This window comes from Nannospalax galili, unplaced genomic scaffold (assembly GCF_000622305.1).
Source record: "Nannospalax galili isolate Female #2095 unplaced genomic scaffold, S.galili_v1.0 scaffold169, whole genome shotgun sequence".
NCBI classification, from domain to species: Eukaryota; Metazoa; Chordata; class Mammalia; order Rodentia; family Spalacidae; genus Nannospalax; species Nannospalax galili.
The window spans coordinates 3,448,150-3,471,250 of NW_008360327.1; the positions used below are offsets into that span (position 1 = coordinate 3,448,150).

General features: G+C 41.4%; 1 protein-coding gene across 1 annotated transcript in view; it reads left to right on the plus strand.

The window, feature by feature from the left end:
* The first annotated feature begins 535 nt into the window (after positions 1-535).
* Positions 536-23,101, plus strand: part of Epg5 (ectopic P-granules autophagy protein 5 homolog) — a 134,241-nt gene continuing 111,675 nt past the window's right edge. Inside the window, exons 1-3 of the mRNA XM_008825915.3 lie at positions 536-646; positions 18,015-18,953; positions 20,304-20,547. Of these exons, the coding sequence (XP_008824137.1) occupies positions 584-646; positions 18,015-18,953; positions 20,304-20,547 (1,246 nt within the window). The 5' untranslated portion in view covers positions 536-583. The remainder of the gene's footprint in view (positions 647-18,014; positions 18,954-20,303; positions 20,548-23,101) is intronic.

The following is a 23,101-nucleotide window of genomic DNA, read 5'->3' on the forward strand; positions in this document are numbered from 1 at the left end:
ATACCATTTATGGAGACGCCTGCTGCTATCAGGTGCCTTTCACAATTAACTCATTTAATCCCCATAACAACTGCAATGGAGAGTATCATCATCCCTCTTCACAAATCAGCAGCCTGGGGTGCACTCCGGGTGGACTTTGGGATTCTTTTCCGTGAACGCAGTGCAGGTGTAGGCTGACTGGAATTGGTTGTCTAGGGATCAAAATCAGATGGCTAAAGCCTTTTCTGACACTTTAGACCCCATGGGTGCTGTTGAGCACGACTCAGAGTTGCGGAGAGTGCAGGCCACAGCCAGGACGGAACGCACCCACGCCACCGTGCGGTGGTCGGCGGAGGCCGAAGCCAAGGCTCCCAAGGACAGGGACCCGGCCTGGCAGGGTTGAAGGAGGGGCCTTCTTCACTAGTGCAAACGCTCTCTGGCTAGTTTGTCCCTCGTCCCGGTCCGTATAGGCTCCTGTTGCTGCCTCCGGCTCCTGAGTGGCGGAGATTCCGTCATATGACAGCCAGGGGGCGGGAACTGGGCGGATTGAGGGAAGCAGAGGATTTTGACCAAAACAGACGGCGACGACGCGGAGGCTGGGTGTATGGCCGAAGCTGTGAAGCCGCACCGCCGGGCCAAGCCCAAGGCCGGCCGGACCAAAGGCAAGGTGAGGGTCGGCTCCGGGCCCCCCTCCAGCCGCGCCCGACTCTGTCCCCGTGTCTCGGCCGCGGGTCCGCTCCCGCCGCACTCGGTTCGGTCCCTCCAGGCTCTGTCCCGGCCTTCTCCCTGCGCTGACCTCTCCGGGCTTTTCCTGCCGGTTTCTTGGCTTCTCACACCAAGGCCTGGTTTCATGCTGCGAGGCAGCTTTTTCCTTCCCACCCCTCTCTGACTCCCTCTCTTCCCCATTGTGATATGCCACCTTTTCCAGCCCCTTCGGTGCACGAAGAGAGAAGGGACGTTCTTCTCTCCGGTGTTGCGGTTTGGCCGAGCTTTATGGATAGCAGAGGATACACTCGTGTGTGTCAGCCCTCTTGACTTTGAAAATCCAGGGGGATAGGGCTGTTGTTTCCAGTGGGGCACAGATGTCCAAAAATTAACACAGGGCAGGTGCCCACACAGTAGGGATGGATTTGAATTTTCGGTGTTTCCTGGATTGTTACAGATTATCAGTGTGGTTTTAAGGTGATTTGCTTTTAGAAAAGCACTTACTGGATTTTCATTTTGTACCTATATATTTGCTGTAGTGAACACATTTAGTGCTACCCCTTAGGTGGCCAGTTAGATAATTTTGCTGTATCTGAAGCAATTTACACAAATGACACATTGAGGGTGGTATAACAAGTGTAGGAAATTTCCTTCCACAGAAGTGGGTGATGTTACTGAGCCAAAGTCTGATTTTTTTTTTGTGTGTGTGTGTGTGGGAAGTTTTAGCAGTGATTTATAGCTACTATATTTAATAGGATGTGAGTGAAGTGTGTGGACCCTTTCAGGTGGTATGGAGTTAGGCACATCAGAAACTTTTTTGAGACAGGGTCTTGATATCAAGCACAATCTGACCTCTCTTACTTTGTAACCCAGGCTGGACTTGAACCTTTGATCCTCGTGCCTGAGACTGCTGTCAGAATCTTTTTTCCCCATATATCTTTAGTCTTTTACTTTGTGTGCCATAACAACTTAGGAAATAGAGAAAAGTATGCACGCACGTGTGTGTGTGCGTGTTTGTGTGTGTGTTTGTACACGTGAATGTGCGCTTGTAGACATATATGTGAGTGTACATGTGGAAGCCAGAGGTCAGCCTTGGACATTGTTCCTCAGAAGCTGTCCTCCTTGCTCTTTGAGACAGGCCTTTGGTTGGGACCTGGGGATTGCTGACTAGCTTAGGCTGGCAGGCCATTGAGTTCCAGAGATCTGCCTGTCTCCACCTCCCCAACATTGGGTTATAAGTGCACATCATATGCCTGACTTTTTTTTTTTGGGGCCCTTTTTTTGAGACAGGGTCTCCCAGTAGCCCCAGCTGGCCTGGAACTCTATGTAGATCAGGCTGGCCTTGAGCTCACAGAGATCCATCCGCCTCTGACTCCCAAGTGCTGGCTCAGAAACATTTCTGAAAGAGAAATAATTTTGCATTGCATTGGTTTGGTAAAGAGCCATCCAGATAGTTGGGTGTGGTGGCACACACCTTTAATCTCAGCACTTGGGGAGGCAGAGGCAGGTAGATCTTCCTGAGTTCAAGGCCAGCCTGGTCTACATAGTTCCAGGCAAGCTGGGGCTACAGAGAAACCCTGTCTCAAAAAGACCAAAATAAACAAAAAACTACCCACACAGAGGAGGAAGCAAGGAAACAAAACAAAAACAAAATTATTGATCAGCCATATATTAATCTTTGAACCTGGAATACAATAGTACATAGTAAATAGACATGAGTCATCTGTGGTGAGAAGACTCTTAAATCCTAATCTCTACATTTTTCTTCCAAATAAGTGGTGAAGCTAAAGCCTAGACATGTTAAATGATTTAATTATCATGATTTAACTCAGGGTAAGCCAGAAATCCTGGCCTTCAGTTCAGTAGCTTAATCATTATATTACCTAAGTTTGTGTCTCCAAAGATAGCATATTACAAATGCCTGAAAATAGTAGCAGTGATTCTCTCTCATCTTATTTTGTTTCAAATAATTTCTAAATTAAAAACTTAAGTTTTTAAATATGAAAAACTAATTGCTTATTGACATATGCCAGGCAATTTTCCTATATAAACACATTAGTTTATTTTCTTGACTGCCAAAGTTCATGAAGTTCATTTACAGACATTTAATTGATGTTCTCCTGTCCCCAGATCTAACCAGTCACTAAATCTTTTTTCTTTCTTTCTTTCTTTCTTTCTTTCTTTCTTTCTTTCTTTCTTTCTTTCTTTCTTTCTTTCTTTTTTGTTGGTATGGTCTTTTAAACATTAGTGAAGCCTTTCGTTTCTTTTTCTTTTTTGAGCCAGGGTCTCCCTATAGCCCCAGCTGGCTTGGAACTCATTAAGAGACCAGGCTGGACCTTGAAGAGATCTGCCAGCCTCTGCCTCCTGATTGCTGGGATCAAAGGCATGCACCTGGCTGCCAGTCTCTAAATCTTGACAGTTGTACTTTATGAATGTTCTCATGATTTTGCCTATTGCTTCCATCCTGCCACACTCATTTCTAAGGAGGATTTCTGCTGAACTGTTATCTCCACATTCTTTCTTATTGCCTTTTCTCTGAACTGAACCTAGGTTGGTAGATTTTTATTTTTAAATTTTATTTATTTGAAAATCAATTTGATTTATGGGGCTCGAGATGACTCAGTGGTTAGGAGCACTGGCTGCTCTTGCAGGGGTCCCTACATGGTGGCTAACAACTGTTTGAAATTCCAGTTCCATGGAAATCCAATTCCATCTTCTGGTCTCTGTGGGCATTACATGACATGAGTGCACTTACATACATGCAGGTAAAACACTCATAAACATAAAAATAAATTTAAAAATTAAGTTTAAAAAAGATTGAAAGTTATTTTGATTAATTTTTTTTTTTTTTTTTTTTTTTTTTTGAGACAGGGTTTCCCTGTAGCCCCAGCTGTCCTGGAACTCACTATGTAGACCAGGCTGGCCTTGAACTCACAGAGATACACAGAGTGCTGGGATTAAAGGCATGAGCCACCACGCCTGGCTTGATTAATTTTATGTATGTTTTGCCTGCATGTATATATGTATATTATGTGCATGCCTGGTGGCTGTGGAAGTCAGAAAAAGGTGTTGGATCCCCTGGAACTGGAGTTACAGATGGTTGTGAGCTGCCATGTGAGCTCTGAACTGAACTGAACCAAACTTGGCTCCTCTGCAAGAGCAATAAGTGCTCTTAACTCTTGAGTTGTCTCTCCAGCTCCCTATGTTTTTGTTTTCCTTGTCTTATTCTGTATAACCTAGGCTGGACTTGAATTCAAGATCTTCTGCCTTAGCCATCATACTTGGGTGGATTGCTTTTTTTGTTTTCTTTTTTCTTTTTGAGGCAGGGTCTTGGTTCTTTAGTGTTGGCTGGCTTGGGACTCACTGTGTAGTGCAGGATGGCCTCAAGTCCCTGGCAGTCCTCCTGCCTCAGCTTCTCAAGCGTTGGGATTATAGGTATATGGGATTGTAGGTATATGGGATTATAGGTGTCAGCCTCTCTCTCTGTCTCTCTGTATCTTTTTAAACCTGTACTACATTTTAAAAGCTTTTATTTTTATTACTTTTATTTATGTGTATGTGCATGTCTCTGTATGTGTGTATGCCACTTTAATGCAGGTGTCCATGGAGGTGTCTAATTCCCCTGGAGCTGGAGTTACAGGCAATTGTGAGCTTTCCAAAATGGGTGCTGGGAACCAAACTTGGGTTCTCTGGAAGAGCAGCAAGTGCTCTTAACTTCTGAACCATTGCTTCAGTCTCTGGATTGATTAAAAAAAAATATTTTGTTTATTTTTATTATTATTATTATTATTATTATTATTATTAGCCTTTATGAAGCATGGTCTCCCAGTAGCCCCAGCCGTCCTGGAACTCACTATGTAGACCAGGGTGGCCTTGAACTCACAGAGATCTGCCTGCCTCTGCCTCCGGAGTGCTGGGTTAAAGGTATGTGCCACCGTGCCCGGTTTATTTTATTTATTATTTTTACTTTATGTGTATGAGTGTATTGCCTGTATGTACATGAGTGCACTCATGTCGTGCAATGCCTCAGAGGTCAGAAGAGTGCTTCGGATTCCCCTGGAACTAGAATTAAGGATGGTTTGTAGCCGCCATGTGGGTGCTGGGAAGCTTTCCCTCATTACCCTGTGTTGCTCCCTTCATGATAATACTGTACACCCTGTATGCCCTGTTCTCATTTGCAGTAGGTTTGCCAGCCTTTCTCTTCTCTTAGACTGAACTCACTGAAGGAGAGATCGCTCTTGTTCCCAGTGCCTTTCACAACTCCTATAGTCATCTGATAATGTTTGTGGGATTAAAAATTAAATGCCAGGGGGCTAGAGACATGGCTCAGTGGTTATGAGCGTAAGTTCTTGCAGAGGAGCCAGGTTTTCAGCACCCACATGGTAGCTCACAACTGCCTTTAACTCCGGTTCCAGGGGATTCAGTGCATTCTTCCTGGCCTCTGTATGTTCACACACAGTACATATAAACTCACTAGACTAACACATGTATACATAAAAACTAAATAAATCTTATATAAAAAATAAGTGCCGGCATTGAAGTATGTTTTCATGCTTTTTCACCCAAGCATTTAGTAAATTTTCCTCAGACTAGTATGAGAAAACAAACAGGAAATGTCCATAACACTAACAAGACCTTCATGTAATATATAAGAAAATTAATTCTTTTTAAGGTAAATAGATGCATTAGTTAATGCTATTGTTTGGCCATAGTTATAAAGTTCTGCATCATTGAAACCTTACAGTCAGTGTTATAATTTAGCATATATTTATGGAATCATAAACAGGTTCTAAGGCTTAGTTCAGGAAGTGGATTGTGTCATGTGCAATTGTCTTTTGATCTCTGTGGCTTCTTGATTTGTCCCAGTACCTGACCTACATTCTTCAGTGTTAAACATCTGGTAGGTGACTTCTGTTTGCCAGGTTATGGTTAGGTGTCTGGTATTTACTACTGGACACTTTAGAGTATCCTAATAATGTTTTCATTCTTTAATATGATTCTTTGTAAAAATATTCCCCAATTCTGAGGATCCTGACCTCCTTTATCTTAGTAAACTGATTAAGAAGAAATAGAGTCTTAGATTTGGATTTACTCTGCTGTACTAGTGGATTATGTGGCCAGCTGGAGTAATCCTAGTACTTAGCAGACTGAGGCAGGGGGGGTTGTGAGTTCAAGGCCAGCCTGGACTACGTAGTGAGTTCTAGATCAGCTTGGGGTTATATAATGACACCTATCTCAAAATAGTTGTATTAAACTCCAAATACCAACAACTAATAAGTAATAAGAGCATTTAGTGATTTCTAAGGATGGACTAAGAGGCATCCTGATTTAAGCCCCCCCATCTCTTACTCCACCCACTTGCTCTATGGCCTATGTGATTTGATTTCTTCCTCTTGTTTTTCCTTGGCCTGAAGTTTGGCAATGCTGTATACTATTATTTAGCTTCTTTTGTGCCTTCTAAAATCCAGTCATTGCTGAACACATATTGGCTACTTACTGTGTTCCTCAAAATAGCTCTCGGCACTTGGGTATAAAAGCAAAACCTCTGGCTTTAGTAATGCTTGTATTCTAGAAGGAGAAGCCAGACAAAAATTAACTGAACAAAACCCATAAAAATGAAGAGCTATGTTAGAAGGTGGTAAGTACTGTTGTGGAAAAAGAAGGCATGGTAAAGAGTTGGGGAATACTGGTGAGAGGCTAGGATCGGTTGCAGTTTTAAATAGGTTGGTTGGATAGTTCTTATTTAAGGGGACTTTTACATAAAGATATGAAAGATTAAGGAGCTTACAATGTGGAAATTATGCAGTATCCTAGGGACAGGACCTGCAGAAACAAAGACCCTAAAGCAATGGCATGCCTGTCCTAGGAATTGCATAGAGGCAGTATGCTTAGGGCGGAGTGAGTGAGGGGAAATAGTGGGGTTGAGGTCAGAAGGGCAGACCCTTGGAAAGACTTGAGCTTTTGAAACTCTGAGTGACATTTAGAATCACAGGTTTGAACAGAGGAGGAAAATGATCTGACTTGTGCTTTAAGGTAACAGTGCACACATGATTGAGAATAGAGTATTGTCAAGGTGAATACACACCTCTCATTTCAAAGAAAATAGTAGATTGCTTATTCTGAGCCAAATCACCATGGAGTGATCATGGTGCTGTCCCAGATATCATATTCCAATGTGGTAACAATGTTAAGAAATTTTTATATTAACAGACCAAGAGAAAGTTATAAATCAGCTTTCAAATACTTTTGTAGAAACATTAGGCAGATGGGTGATAGCAAAGTGGGGAAATCTATGTTTTAGGCCTCAGATGACATTCTTAGCCTTTGGGTTGGTAGATGCTAGGGGTCTGTTTGTACATTCCTAAAGGACGTTAGGTCATGCACAAAGATAGGAAATAAATGGCTATTTTTGAGTTACGATAACCTAATATAAATTTGGCTTTCAACCTGTAACATTCTGGATTTCCACAGTAAGTCAGCGTGCCTTGTAAAATTTTTGACACAGATGTAGCTTTTTTTCTTTCTGGGAACTTCAGTTCATAGATGTAGGGGTTCTAGAAGCAGACAACGTAGCAGACTGTTGAAATAATCCAGGTGGTAACTTGGGCTAGAGTTTTAGGAACCAAAGTGCAAAATGGTGTTTGGTATCAATGGAATTTGCTAAAACTTTGGATGTGGGATTTGAGAAAAATAGTCAGGGAATGAGCTGGGGAAGGTGGTGATTGTAATTGGTTTTGTGGGAAGAATATCAAGTGTTCAGTTTTGGCTATGTAAATTTTGAAATAAAAGTTTGTTAGTCACGTGGAGATGTAGAATAGGCTTGAATATTTGAATCTAGTTTTCAGGGGAGAGCCTGAGGCTGAGATGAAAATTTGCCAGTCATTAACATATAGTTGCAGAGAGTAGAGAACTGGGTGATCCCGAGATAGAGGCTAGCATGCATTTGCTTAGTATGTACAAGGCCTTGAGCTCCATCTCCAGCATTGCAAACAACAGCCAAAAAGCAAAAAAAACAAACAAAATGCTGCCCCTGCCTGAACCCCATACTAAATGCATTTTTTTTTGGTCTTTTTGACACAGGGTCTCCCTGTAGCCCCAGCTGTCCTGGACCTCACTATGTAGACCAGGCTGGCCTTGAACTCACAGAGATCTGCCTGCCTCTGCCTCCCGAGTGCTGGGATGAAAGGTGTGCACCACCATGCCTGGCCGAAAGCTGTCTTTTTTTAACTAAAATGGAATTGTGGTAGATTCACACATTGGCATGAAAGTTCACTTTCTTGCAAATTCCTTTCTTGTACTTTCTGAGAACCATACAGACTTCTGAATGTGCTCAAGCACATGGCTAGTGTTTGTTGGATAATTTGATAATTTCATTTTAGGCTTCCAATACCTGAGACAACAGTTCAGCATCCATTGATATTCACTCTTGTGAATTGTAGGTTGTTGCTCTTATCTCGAGAAATATTTATTAATCAGACTGTCAAAAATTAGAGGCAGGTTGAATCCAGAAAGTCCCAAAATATATTTCCTGCTCTCTAGATGCTTGTGGTCTGTTTGGACAGACAGAACATAACCATTTGAGATGGAACAGGATCTGGTCTGACTGAGAGCTTGTTGCAGAAATGTAGAAGGAAGCCTGTGGTTAGGCTTGTCTTATGACAGGATCATAACTGAGTCATACAGGGTGCTACATGCCAGTTAGGCAGTGTTCAGGTGGAGATTCAGGACTGCTTTTGTGGTGTTTAGAATGGTGTTTTAGGGAGACATGTTATGGTGGCATTTGAAATGTATTGCTGGTGGAGCAGAGGCTGGAGGCCTGGGGGGCTGTTGAGGACCTCTTTCTGTGCTTTGGAGAAATAGAGTGAATCACTGAGAGCCCTCACCCCAGCACCTGAGCCATGGCATTTAGTGGTCATCCCAGCAAATCTGTGCTTATCCCAGAGGCTGTGTTCCTGTCCTAGGTATCTGTGAGCATAGGGCCAGGCCTGTCACCTACTCAGGTAGCTAGCTATCCCTCTCTGCTACCTGCTTTTCTGTCTGACTAGTCCATTCTCCTTTTCCTTATCTCTTCCCTTGGGCCACTTGTGAGTTAACTCACTCCCTGGACCTAACATCTCCAACAGAGCCAACAGTAGAGTTTCTTGGGTTCTTTCTTGAAACTTAAAGGAGTGCTTTCCTCCTGAGGGCTGGGCTAAACAAAGGCTTCTGTGTTCGGAGGAGGGTAGCTTTAGAAAAGTCCTTCATTGGTTATGAAACTGTGTTAATTTTTGTAGTGTTATGCTTCTGATTTTCCTGGAAGGGAGTTGTATGTGGTATGGGTTTGGGAGCAGGAGCTTGTAGAGGGGAGGGATTTGAGGCTGGTGTGGGGAGAAGCAGTGAGGTGGGGGTTTTCTGTTTTCCCCTCTCTTTTCTCTCCTCTGTCAGCTGAGACAAATCTTTACTTTCTTAATGGTTTCATTTGTAGCAGAAAAGTTTTTAATTTTGATAAAGTCAAATTTATCTGTTTTCCCCCCTCTTTTGTTACCTGTGCTTTTGGGGTCATATAAAAAAGCTTTGCCTAACCCAAGGTCACAAAAAATTATTCTTCTGTTTTAAGAGTTTAAAATATATTTTATTTATTACTTTTATGTGTATGAGTGTATTGCCTGCATGTATATAAGTGCACCCATGTCATGCAGTGCCCACAGAGGTCAGAAGAGGGTGTTAGAGCCCCTGGAGCTGGAGTTATGGATGGTTAGCCACCATGTCGGTTCTGGGAACTGAACCTGGGTCGTTCGCAAGAGCAGCCAGTGCTCTTAAGTGCTGAGCCATCTCTCTAGCATCTTTTCTAAGAGTTTTAAGATTTCAAGTCTTGGGGCTGGTTCAATTCCCAGCACCCACGTGGTGGCTAACAACTGTCTGAAACTCCAGTTCCAGGGGAATCCCACTCCCTCTTCTGACCTTTGTGTGTTTTACACAACACAGGTGCACTTACACCCATGCAGGCAATACACTCATACATATAAAATAAAAATAATAAATAGAATTTTTTTTTTTGGTCTTTTTGAGACAGGGTCTCCCTGTAGCCCCAGCTGTCCTGGAACTCACTATGTAGACCAGGCTGGCCTTGAACTCACAGAGATCCGCCTGCCCCTGCCTCCCAAGTGCTGGGACTACAGGCGTGCGCCACCACGCCCGGCTAGTAAATAGAATATTTTTAAAAAAGATTTCAGAGCTGGGCATGGCACATACCTTTAATCCCAGCACTCAGGAGGCAGAGGTAGGCAGATCTCTGTGATTTCAAGGCCCACTTGGTCTACATATTGAGTTCCAAGGCCAGCTGGGGCTACAGGGAGACCCTGTCTCAAAAAGACCAAGGTGCGGGGGGAAAGATCTCAGGTCTTACATTAGGTTTATTGATCCTTTTTTTTTTTTTTTTTTCTTTCTTCTGTTGCTGGGGATCAAACCCAGAGTCTTAAGCATGCTAGGAAAGTGCTCTAGCTCTGAGCTATGTCTCTAGTCCCTGGTCTGATTCATTTAGATTTAATTTTTGTATGTGTCCATTTGGTGTATGTATTGCTGTTTTAAGATTCATTTGGATTCTGTGTGTGTGTGTGTGTGTTTGTGTTTGTGTGGTATATGCTTGCATGTACATATGTGTGTGATATGCCTGTGTGTGTTAACATGCTTATGTGTGAATGTTTGTGTGAGGTATATGCTTGTATGTGTCTGATACCTGGGTGTGCATGTGTGTGTGGTATATGCTTATGTGTGTCTGATACCTGGGTGTGCATGTGTGTGGTATATGCTTGTGTGTGTCTGATACCTGGGTGTGTATGGTATATGCCTGTGTGTCCATGTGCATATGGCATATGCTTATGTGTGTATGTGTGTATATATGTATGTGTGTGGTATATGCCTGTGTGTGTGGTATATGTCTGTGTGTAAATGTGGTATATGCCTGTGTATGTATGTGTGTGATGCCTGTTTGTGCATGTGTGTGTGGTATATGCCCATTTGTGAATGTGGTATATGCCTGTATGTTAATGTATGTATGCATTTGGTATATGCTTGTGTGTATGTGTGTATAGTATATGCCTGTGTGTTTGTATGTATGGTATATATCTTTATATAAATGTGTATGTATGAGGTATATGCTTGTGTGTACAGTGCATGTACATGTGGTATATGTCTGTGTGAATGTGTGTGTGTGAGATATATACCTGTGTGTGCATGTGTGTGGTATATGCCTGTGTGTGCATTTGTATGTTTGTGTCTGTGTGCATTTGTGTTTTTGGTATATGCCTATATGTAAATGTATATGTGTATAAATATGTGTGATATGCCTGTGTGCATGTGTGTGTGATATGCATGTGTGTGGTATATGACTGTGTGTACATGTGTGTGGTATATGCCTGTGTATACATTTGTGTGTGTGTGTGTGCACAGCGTGGGCATTCACATATGGAGGCTAGAGGTCCACATTGGGTGTTTTCCTTTATTCTTTGCTTAATTTTTTTCAGACAAGGGCTCTCTCAGTGAGTCTGGAGCATACCATTTTGGCTAGACTGGCTGGTCAGCTAGCCCCAGGATGTACGTGTTCTATCTCTGATGCCCTAACCCCAACTACTGATGTTATAGACATGTAGCTTCTCACCTGGCTTTTATGCGGGTGCCTGAGTTCTGAACTCAGGTCCTCATATTTAAGTAGCAAATACTTTACCCACTGAGCCATGCCCCCAGGCCTCCTTCATTCTTTTGCAATGAGGGCATTCAGTTTCTCCAGCAGCATCATTTGTTAAAAACACTATTCTTTTCCTGTTGAATTATCTTTGTCCTCTTGTCAGAATTAGTTGACCATAAATGCAAAGTTTTACTTCTGGATCCTTAGTTGATCTATTCGTTTATTCACATACTAATACTTTACCATCTTCATTGCTGTAGTTTTGCAGATAGGTTTTAAAGTGGCAAAGTGTGAGTTCACCACCTTTGTGTGTGTGTGTGTGTGTGTATATATGTGTATGTATTTGCATGTTTGTGTACCTGTGCATATGGTGCCCGTGTGGAGGTAACCTGAGATATCTCTTCTCAGGAGCCATTCCTTGTATTTTTGTGACAGGGTTTCTTACTGGGACCTGCCTCTGCTGATTTGGCATTGCACCATGCCCGAACAATGCTCTTTTTATGTGGGTGCTGAAATGCGCACTCAGTCCTCATGCTTACATGGCAAGTACTTTATCAACCAAGGTGTTTCTGCAGCCCAATACTTTCCCCCCAGTATTTATGGGGTCTGTTCTGGGTGCCTTGCATTTCCAAATGAATTTAAGGATCAGTTTGTTAATTTCTGCTGAAAAGGTAGCTGGGATTTTGCTAGGATCGCATTGAGTTTGTAGTTGGATTTGAAGATATGGCCATCTTAATATTGTGAAGGTCATGGGATGTCTTTCCATTTAGTAAGTGCTCTGTAATTTCTTTCACAGTAATATTCTGTAATTTCAGAGAACAAGCTTTCTACTTTGTTTGCTCAATTTATCTTCAACATTTGGTTCTTTTTGTCCTATTATAAATGGAACTGTCTTTTGTTTGAATTTCCTTTTCTGATTGTTCAAACTGCTAAGAACTTGACCTTTGCTCTGACAGGTATACCAGCATTTCTTTCACTCTAGTAACTGTTTTTTTCTTAATTTTTTTTTCTGATCTCCAGTCTGAGAAACCTGCTTGTTATAGCAAATGTGCTGACCATCACACTTGACAAATTGTGCTTATTCATTTTCTTACTAAGATTCATGTAATGTTTTCTTGCTATTCATGATATGAGGCAGTTTAGTTGACTTTTATTAGATCTGCATTGTTGGCTGACCTCTGGGTCTAATATCCAACTGTTTACAGTGTGGAATGAGGAATTTTAGAGATGCATATTGTGCCTTGAAATATTACCATTTGTGAATTTGGCAGCTATAATCATTTCAGCAAACTTTTGACTTCACATTCTGTTTCAAAAACATTTTTCTTCCAAACATAACTAAAGCCTTCAATATTTTAGCCATTAATCATTCAAAAAATTTTTTTTCTGGACATTCAGAGCAGAATAGCCCACAAACACTGGTGACTTCTGTAAGTTACACAGCAAAAAGTTACTGTTTCAGTGATTTCAGTTAGATTTTCAGTTTGAATGCAGCAACCTTGCTTAAATGTTATTTAAATAATTCTGTAGTTCTTTCTCAGCCTAGCTTCCTATGTTATCTAATTTGTGTATTAGTATCTGAGAGTTTTAAAAAACATTAGTATTTTTTATGTATGTGCATGAGTGTGTGTGTGTATGCATTCTGTCCTTCCACCTTTACATGGTTGACAGGGTGTGAACTTAGGTCACCAGGCTTGTGCTGCACTGCCTTTACCCTCTCACTAGCCCCGAGGTATTTTTTAAACTGTAATTTTACTTGTTTATTTATTATTATTATTTTTTTAGACAGGGCCTCATGTGGCCTAGCAGGTGACCTTGAATTCTCTATATACATGACATTGGATGATCTTGAACTGGTCCTCTTGGCTTCATCCCTTGTGCTGGGTGTACCACCATGCCTTGCCATCATAGTTTTTTAATGACTAATTAAAAAATTTTTTTTGGTCTTTTTGAGACAGTCTCCCTGTAGCCACAGCTAGCCTAGAACTCACTATATAGACCAAACTGACCACAGTCTCACTGAGATCCTCCTGCCTCTGCCTCTCGAGTGCTGGGATTAAAAGTATGTGCCACCAAGCCTGGCTCTGGTTAATTTTTTTTAAAAAAGGTTATTCACTGATTACATTTTTTTTTTCCTGGTCTTTTTGAGACAGTGTCCCCCTGCAGCCCCAGCTAGCCTGAACTCACTATGTAGACCAGGCTGGCCTTGAACTCACAGAGATCCGCCTGCCATTACATTTTTATTAACATGATTAATTATACAAAATAAAATATACAAAATAAAATGACATTTTCAAACATGCATATGTTATAGTTTGATCATATTTGCCCCCTACCCATTCAGTAGTTAAAGTTTTTTTTTTTTTTGAGACTAGTCTCACTATGTAGTCCAGGCTGGCCTTGAATTTGTGATCATTCACCTGCTTCTGCCTCCTGAGTACTAGGATTATAGATGTGCTGCCCTAGTTTGCTTTCTGTTGCTGTAATAAAACATTGACCAAAACCAACTTGGGGAGGAAAGGGTTTATTTCACCTTGCAGGTTACATTCCATCAAGGGAAGCCAAGTCAGGAGCTTGAAAGAGAAACCATGGAGGAATGCTGCTTACTGGCTTGCTTCCCCAGGCTTGCTCAGCTATCTTTCTTATATAGACCAGGCCCACCTGCCCAGGCTTGGGCATCCTCATAAATTAATAATCACAGAAATGACCCAGACATGTTCATAGACTAATCTGATGGAAGAAATTCCTTAGTTGAGGTTCCCTTTTCCAGAATGTGCCAAGTTGACAACCAAAATTAGCCATCACATGAACCTCCTGGCTCTTATGTTATCTAATCATACCTTCTAAGCCATAGAACATGATCAAAATCAGGAAATTAACTTTGATATAATAATGCTAACTAAAATATAGAACATATTTGGATTTCAAGTTTTTACCATAAGATTGTATTATTATTATTATTATTTGTCTTTTTGAGACAGAGTCTCCCTGTAGCCCCAGCTGGCCTGGCATTCCCTATGTAGACCAGGCTGGCTTTGAACTCACAAAGATCTTCCTATCTCTGCTTCCCAAGTGCGGAGATTAAAGGCGTGTGCCACCATGACTGACTTTATTATTATTATTTTTTGTTGTTCTGGCATCCAGTCTAGAATCCCAGTTTGCATGTAGTTATCACATCTGGAATCTCCTCTAGCCTCTTGACAACAGCTACCTAGTCTTTTCTTTCATTATGGCAACACTTCAATTATTTTGTAGATTGTTCCTTTGTCTGCCAGAATTCTCCACTGAAATTTACAATTTTTTCTTTTGTAATTATGAAATACCTAATTGGGGATACTTTGAGACAATTCAGTCATCTTATTTCTGCCTAAGCTCTGACTCAGTCACTGTGACATCTGTTGGTAGGTCATGCTTGTGACAGTGTGTCATTACTGTGGTTTGGATATGATTTAAATGTGTCCCTCAGGGTTCATGGGTTGGAAGGTTGTTCCTCAGTACAGCGGTCTAGGAGATGCTGGAACTTTTAAGGTGTGGGCCTAGTGGAATGTCCTTGGTTTTCCAGCCTCTTTCTTGCTTCCTGTCTCATAGTGTGCTTTTTCCCTCTTTCTGGGGCTCCTGCTGTTGCAGTGCCATCCAGTATGACATCCTCTACATTCCAGTACCATGCTTTTGAACTTTCCAAAATTGTGAGCTCAGTAAACATCTTTATAAGTACCCACTCTTTTTTATTTTTTATTTTTATTTTTTTGAGACAGGGTGTGCTGGATAGCTTCAGTTGTCAACTTAACACACCTGGGTAGAGGGAACCTCAACTGAGGAATTACCTGCCTCTCTTTAATTGGCCTGTGGCTATGTCTGTGGGGCATTTTCTTGATTGTTGAGTGATGTGGGAGGGCCCAACCTATTGTGGGCTGTGCCACCCCTGGGCAAGTGTTGTATAAGAAAGAGGTGAGCTTTGGCTAGGGGAGCAAGCCAGTAAGCAGTGTACCTCCATGGTCTGTGCTCCAGGTTCCTGCCCTGAGCTTCTACCATGGCTCCCCTTGATGATGAACTGTAAATTGTAAGGTGAAATAAACCTTTCCTCCCCAAGTTGGTTTTGGTTAGTGATTTTATCACAGCAATAGAAAGAAACTAGGACACAGCGTCTCTCTATAGCCCCAACTGGCCTGGAACTCACTATGTAGACCAGACTGGTATATATCTCTCACAAGAGAGTCACTTGGTGTTAAAGATATGAGAGGTGTTGGAGGGGAGAGAGTGGGTGTGGATTTGATCAAAACAGCTTATATGCATGTATGAAATTCTCAATAAAGTTTTTTTTTAAGTTAAAAAAAAAGATGTGTGTCACCATACCTAGCTAAGTACCCAGTTTTAAATATTTTATAGTAGAAATGGAAAATGGGCTAACACACCATGGAGTCACAATGGTGATTTTCTGTTTTTCTTCTTCCTTTTATCTTTATTAATTGGAATTCTTTGTCATAGAAGAGTTAACACTACCTACTCATTTGATTTATATATTCATTCAGACAAGTATATTAATATAGACTTATATTTTATTCTACAGATTATAATCTAATACTATGCTTTTTGCTTTGGTCTTTGAGTTGTGGCCTTTTCTATATGAGTTGGGAATGAACATGTTGGTCAAAATGAAGACAAATGTAATGAGTCTATGACAGTTAGAAATTGTTCTGTTTTACTAAGTGTCTGGTAGAATGGTGGATGATCCATCTAAAAATTTTCTTTTTGCTTTTGAATTATAATTTGCTGCCTATGGTGATACCATTCTTTTTTCATATTAGACTATTGAGTGTCCAAATTCAGTACACTAAAAAATGAGCAGTACAAAATAGAAAATACAGGATTTAATGAAATGAATTTAGACCCCCCCCCCTCAAGGAAGAAAGGATTTATTTTGGCTCACAGTTTGAGGCTTAATCCACCATGGAAGTAAGGCATGGCAGCATGGTGGATCCACTTGTAGCAGGAGCTAGAGGTAGCTGTTACAGAACATCTGCTGTGAGGAATCTGAGATAGATGAATTCTGGTGCTCAACTTGCTCTCTGTGTTTTACTCAACCAAGGACTGTAGATCATGTAATGGTGCTACCCACATTCAGGGCAGGTCTTCTCACCTCAGTTAATCCTCTCTTAAAATCCCTCCCACATAGGCCCATTGCTGTGTCTGCTGGGTTAATTTTATATACCAAGCTGTCAAGCTGACAGTTAAGATCAACCAACTGTCACAAGCTTACCCCTTCTCAACAACTAAATACACAATTTAAAAATCGAAACATTGAGCCGGGTGTGGTGGTGCATGCCTTTAATCCTAGTACTCCAGAGGCAGAGGCAGAGGCAGGCAGATCTCTCTGAGTTCAAGGCCAGCTTGGTCTACATAGTAAGTTCTGGGACAGTTGGGGCAACAGGGAGACCCTGTCTCAAAGACCGAAAAAAAAAAAAAAAGAAAGAATTCATAACATTGATTTATCATCTATCTATCTATCTATCTATCTATCTATCTATCTATCTATCTATCTATCATCTATCTCACTATCTATGTATATGTATGTATTTTTTTTTTGAGACAGGATCTATGTAGCACTGGCTAGCCTAGAACTTGCTATGTAGACCAGGCTGGCTTTGGGCTCAGAGAGATCTGCCTGTCTCTGCCTCTCCATTGCTGGGATTAAAGGCCTTTGCCACTATGCTTAGTCTCCAATTTATGTACAATTTTAAAATTTCTTTCATTCCTATTGTTGCCAAAATTTGTATTTACTTACCAGGAGGCATAGCCACATTCATATAGGCAGGAGGCACCTTCAGAAGGGTACATTCCTGAGCATGCTCAATTTAAAATACATATTTCTGAGCATGCTGAATTAGGGTCATAGTTCAAGAGGAAAATATGGCAGAAAGGACCATTCACCTATACTTTGGGTGACATTGTAAAGGCAATGGAGATGGGTGATTCCCTGGGTGCATTTGAGCCCATGTCACAGATGCTCAACAGGAGTAGAAACTTGCTGCTTACTTCTGGGTTACATAATCAATTACTGAAAACTGTGGTGGCTGAGTTTTAGCACTTTAGTCTTCAGAGGGGTTTTTTAGGGTCCCTTTGAGGTTGCTACCTGTTACCAGAAAAACCAAGCTTCCCTTTTGGGGGTTTTAATCATATTAATGAAAGAATTTAGAAATGGACTTAAAAGAAGCTCAAGAACAATTTTATTAGCATTTAAAAGAAAACAGCAGAGGTTAGGTGAAAATCCTGGCAGCTGCCGGAAGGAGAGATGAAGAAAAGGGCATGTTTTTTGAGTTGGCATGAAACAGAAATATATAGCTTATTATGAAAGGAAAAAGCACTCCCAGGAATGAAAGTTGGTTAGTGAGCTGACAAAAGAGCCCTCAAAGCCAAAATTTAGATTTTTATATGTAGCTTAAAAATTCCTCATGCTGAACCTGGGAGTGGTGGTACATACCTTTAATCCTTGTTCTTGGTGGGCAAAGGCAGGCAGATCTCTGTGAGATAGAGACCAGCTAGGTCTACTTAGGGTGTTTTAGGCCAGTGGGGCTATAGGGAGACCTTGTGTGAAAAAAAAAAAAAACCCTCATGCTGAAAACATTAGCTGCTGTTATAAATTATTTCATGTTATACACCTTGCTTTTAGGAAAAGAAGAAGCATGAAACCCTTCAGACAGAAGAGTGTGATGAAGTCTCCCTACCAAAGATGTCTAGAGATCAGGAAATTCCTTTTCCAGCTTTGGAGCTCAAAGGAGACCATCTGAAGGTGTTAATGGATTCCCAGCCCCACAGTGATGCCAGTGGACAGAACGAAAGTGAAATGTTTGATATCCCACTCACCTCCTTGACAATAGGTGATGAAGGGTCCCTGATATGTGACACAGAGCCCCTGAAAGAAGAGGAAGAGGTTAGAGCCCATGCCGGAGATGATGGCATCAAGTTGAAGGTTGACCCGGAAGTCAATGTTGGAGCTAAAGTTGAACTTTCCAAGAACTTTACAGAAGTAGAGGAAAACGCACTAGTACAGTATGGATCTTTGGAAAGCACACTGCAATCTTATCTTTCCTGTACTCAGCAGGAAATGGAAAATTTACAAGTCAGGGAAACTCAGAATCAGAAAGAAGATGAACAAACCCTTGGTTGTTCAAAAGTGCTTCAGAATGCTAGCTTGCGCAGTTCTAACGAAGCCAAAGAAGTTTCTCAGCCACCTAGAGTGAAGACATTGTATCCCCAGTTGCCAGCTGAAATTGCTGAAGTGCCAGCTTTGGTGGCAGGGAAACCCTTGCTTTGCAGTGAGCGACTCTACCCAGAGCTCCCACCTCAACCAGAGCTAGTACCATTTACTAAAGAACAGCTCAAACTCTTGGAGCCTGGTTCATGGCTGGAGAATGTTGAGTTGTATGTAGAAGAATTTGACAGCATTGCTCATCAGGACAGGCATGAATTTTATGAGTTGCTTCTGAACTACTCACGGTGTAGGAAGCAATTGCTGTTGGCTGAGGCTGAGCTCCTTACTCTGACATCTGATTGCCAAAATGCTAAAAGTCGACTGTGGCACTTTAAGGAGGAACAAATGTCTCTACAGGTATTTTGACCAGTGTGTATAAAGCTTTCAGGAGTTCAGGAATTTGTGGTGGAGCGGCTCTTCCTGTGATGCCATCCAGGCCTTCAATCTGCCTGTTATACCCACCCTGGCTCTGGCTCTACCTAGAGTGGAACAGTATAGACAGGGATCAAAAAGTCACATGGCTAAGGGCCAGGCATGTAACCTGTGGGAGTGAAGAAGGCTGAGTAGGACTGTGGTCAATGGAGAAGCACATGCCTAATCTGAAGGGAACAGCAGCTCTTGACTTCTAGTTGATTGTAGCTGTGTGGTTGTGATAGACCAGGATTGCCACATCTTATGATTTTCCAAGAGAAGTGGGAATCTGGATTTTTGCACGAAGGATGCTAACTGGCAGTGTTGGTAGCTAACTAAACACACAGATATGCACACACATATACCACACAGAGTCTGAGCCCCAAAAGCATGTCTCAAGGTCAAATTCAGCCCACAGAATATTAGTTTTAGATCTGGACATTATGCCACAAATGAGCAGTGGGTGAAGAGTATCATGGTTGAGAGACATAGGGAAGTCCACTAGATGTGGCCCTCTGGAGGTCAAAGTGATCGCAAGAATGCATTTCATAAGGGCCTAGGAGAGATGGCATGGTAGAGAATGCCATTCTTCACAAGTTTTGCATTGAAGGAAAGCTGGAGGAGATATTGATGACAAATGTGATTTCCTAGCCCCTACCTCTTTTTTGTATAGACCCTTGTATGTCTCTTATTATAGAGTCTGTAGAGAAGGAAGCATTTGGACATATTGAAAAAAAAAAAAAAAGGGATAGGCTGGATGTGGTGGCACACACCTTTAATCTCAGTACTTGGGAGGCAGAGGCAGGCGGATCTCTGTGAGTTCAAAGCCAGCCTGGTCTACATAGTAAGTTCTAGGCTACCTAGGGCTACAGGGAGATCCTGACTCAAAAAAAACCAAAAAAAAAAAAAAAAAGGATTTCTTCTGAAAAGAATCATAAAGCATAGTGAGGTAGATCCAGATATTTTGAAGAACTGTGAAGTTGAGGGATAGCACACTGACTTCAGTATTCTTAAAATAGAAGGTAAGATAATCAGGTATGAGTTTTAGGATCAAGCTCTACTGTTTTTTCTCGTATTTCACTGTTGACACCTTAGGGTTATGGTGTTTTCAGAATTTGTCGTGTATTCATAATTGGCAATATTCTGTTTGACACACGAACATTAATTTGTTTTATACACATAGTACTGTCCCCTCACCATGGTTATAAGCTCTTTGAAAATGGTACTGAAGCTTGTATATCTTATACCTGCTGCTGGATTGCTTTACATGCAACTGGTTTCATATTTCATTCTCAGGGTATCTGTGCAGATCAAGTGAAAGTTTCTGGCCACCACCGCTACCAGAGAGTAGAGATGAATGAAAATGCTCTGGGAGAGCTAAAGAAGCTCTTTGATGCTAAATCTGAGCACCTTCACCAGACCCTGGCTCTTCATTCTTATACTTCTGTGCTCTCAAGGTTACAAGTGGAGTCTTACATCTACACATTGCTCAATAGCTCAGCTGTTCTGAGATCTTTAGCAATTTGTCAGCAAGACCGAGGTGTGTAAGTAGTGAAGGCTTTACGTTCTAAAATGTGAAAAAGAATTGAGGGGTACAATGTGCTTGAATTGGCTTGATTATTATTGGTTCCACAAGGTATCATTGTGTGTGTTTTTTCCTTGCCCTCTTTCCCCCAGTGTAGGATTGAGATTTGACATTTCAGGGGAGCAGTTCTAGGCCTCCCTTTCCCAAGGCTATCATTTCTCCTTTAGGATACTGCTATCTATTGCTTTTACCAAGTAGTGTTCAAATGGAGTTTGATCCCCAAACTAATCATCAGAATACCTTTTTCTCCTCGGTTTCTCTCTTGCTCTTTATTTTTTGCTTGTTCAGTTTCTTGAATTGTTTTCTTGAATTTTTAAATGAGGATCTATAATGTTCTGAAGTTTTCATCTTTAGGTTTTAAGAAATTAGCTTTTACCACATGAAACATAAAGCATTAAATGTGCGTACTTCATTATATAGCTTTTATTTCTGGGAGAGAGATTAGGATTTTTTTTTTTTTTGTCTTTTTGAAACAGGGTCTTCCTGTAGCCAGAGCTGGCCTGGGCCTCACTATGTAGACCAAGCTGGCTTCAATCTCTCAGAGATCCACCTGTCCTTGCCTCCTGAGTACTGGGATTAAAGGCATGTGCTACTACGCTCTACGAGAGGTGGAGTCATCTGGGTTGCAGCAGCCTTGGGTAGTCCTGCTTCTTCAATTCTTCTGCCTGTAGCACACATTGACCCTTTCTTAGGTTGGTTCCATTCCTCCATGCCTATGTCTTTCCTTGGTGGATGTCCCATAGTTGTGACATCTCCAGTATCCTGGGGTCTCCATTGCAACTTAGGCCTCATGTTCCTAGCTTCACTCGGTGACCTCTCAGGGCCTCAGGGGAGGGAAATTGCCCTTGCCTCACATTGCCTAGTCTCAACAGCTTTCAGGAACCTGGGAGCAGGACTCCATGACCCTCTTTACTGTTGTCTTTCATGTCTGCAAAACCAGTACCATGTGGACAATGCTGCTGCATTCTTCCAACTTGGCCCACTTGAATGCTAGCTGCAGTGGCCTTGGTATACCTTGGTAGCTCATTGAGAAAACACTTTACTAGGTGGTTGTTTACCAGGAAGGAGCCCTTTTAGGTTCTCTCCTTTTAGATACTTGCACATTTTCACAGATAGGAGTATGTGGGACCTTTCCCTCAGGGCATTTTTCCTGTTGTCTCAGTGCAGAAGACTTTATTTATTTTTAATGTTCTGATCTCCATCACAATTTATTTGCTTTCTCAGCACTGCCTTGTGACCTTAAACTCACTCCTTTCCTGACTAAACTACACATTTACTTATCTTTCCACTCCACAGTATTGCTCTCTCTCACTGATAAGAACAGTGACTTAACTTGAATACTATCCTGTCATGAGATTTTTCTCTACCAAACAAATTTGTTGATTACTTTCGAATTCAGCCTCATTCAAGTTCTCAGAACCTGGGTAGGGACTGGAGAGATGGTGTAGCTGTGAAAGGCTCAAACTCACAACCAAAAAAACAAGAACATGGGCAGGGTGATGCCAGATTCTTTGCCAGAATATAACAGGCTAATCTCTGTCCTGGGTGTCGATAAAGTCCTTCTTCCACTCCAGACCTCATGAACTAGGCCTTCACTGTCTGTCTTTCTCACAAGGACAGTCTGGTCTTCCATACTCCTAGCAGAATGGCCCATTAAGTTCTGTTCATGTTATTCTAAGACTTGGCCAGCTTGTAGCTCCAAACTCTTCCTTGTTCATCTAGCAAGTTGTTTCTAAAAGATGTAAGGACCACATGGTTATGCCTGTCAAAGCAATGGTCCCATTCCCTGGTGCCATTTTTTTTATTAGTTGTTTTCCTATTGCTGTGACCAAATATCTGGCAAGAGTCAACATAAAGGAAGAAGGGTTTCTTATTCAGGGGGAGATAGGTCATCATGGTGGAGAAAGATGTGGCAGAAGAAATATGAGGTAGATACCTTTCATCCTCAGGAACCTCTTTTTTTTAAATAATTTATTGAGAATTTCATACATGCATATAAAGTGTTTTGACCAAATCCATGCCCACTCCCTCCCCTCCAACTCCTCCCATATCTCCCATCACTTTTCTGATAACTTAATGTACTCTCCTTTTCTTCTTTCATTTATTTATTATTTTTTATGGGGTTTTTGGCTACTCTTAACCCCCCCCCCCCGAAGAGGTAACCCTAAAATATTTTAAGGATTAGATAAAAGCTCCCAAATACTTTTGACATTTTTGGTCTTTGGAATAGAATATGTTGCTAAGAGGCCCAAGGACATTGTGAGTTTTAGCCAAGAAACTGGCTAGTTTTCTTTGGGGTCTTTTTACCCTGGCTAGCCAATTCCTACCTCCTTTTTTTAAAAAAATTATTTATTTAATAACCACATACTTAGAAGAAGCATTTCATTACAACAGCATTGACATATTCAATAACAATATCCAGAGCTAAGATGTATCTCCTTCAAAATTGGCTGTAAATGTTTAGGTTTACAGTTGAATTAATACAGTTATACAATATTGAACTCAGTAT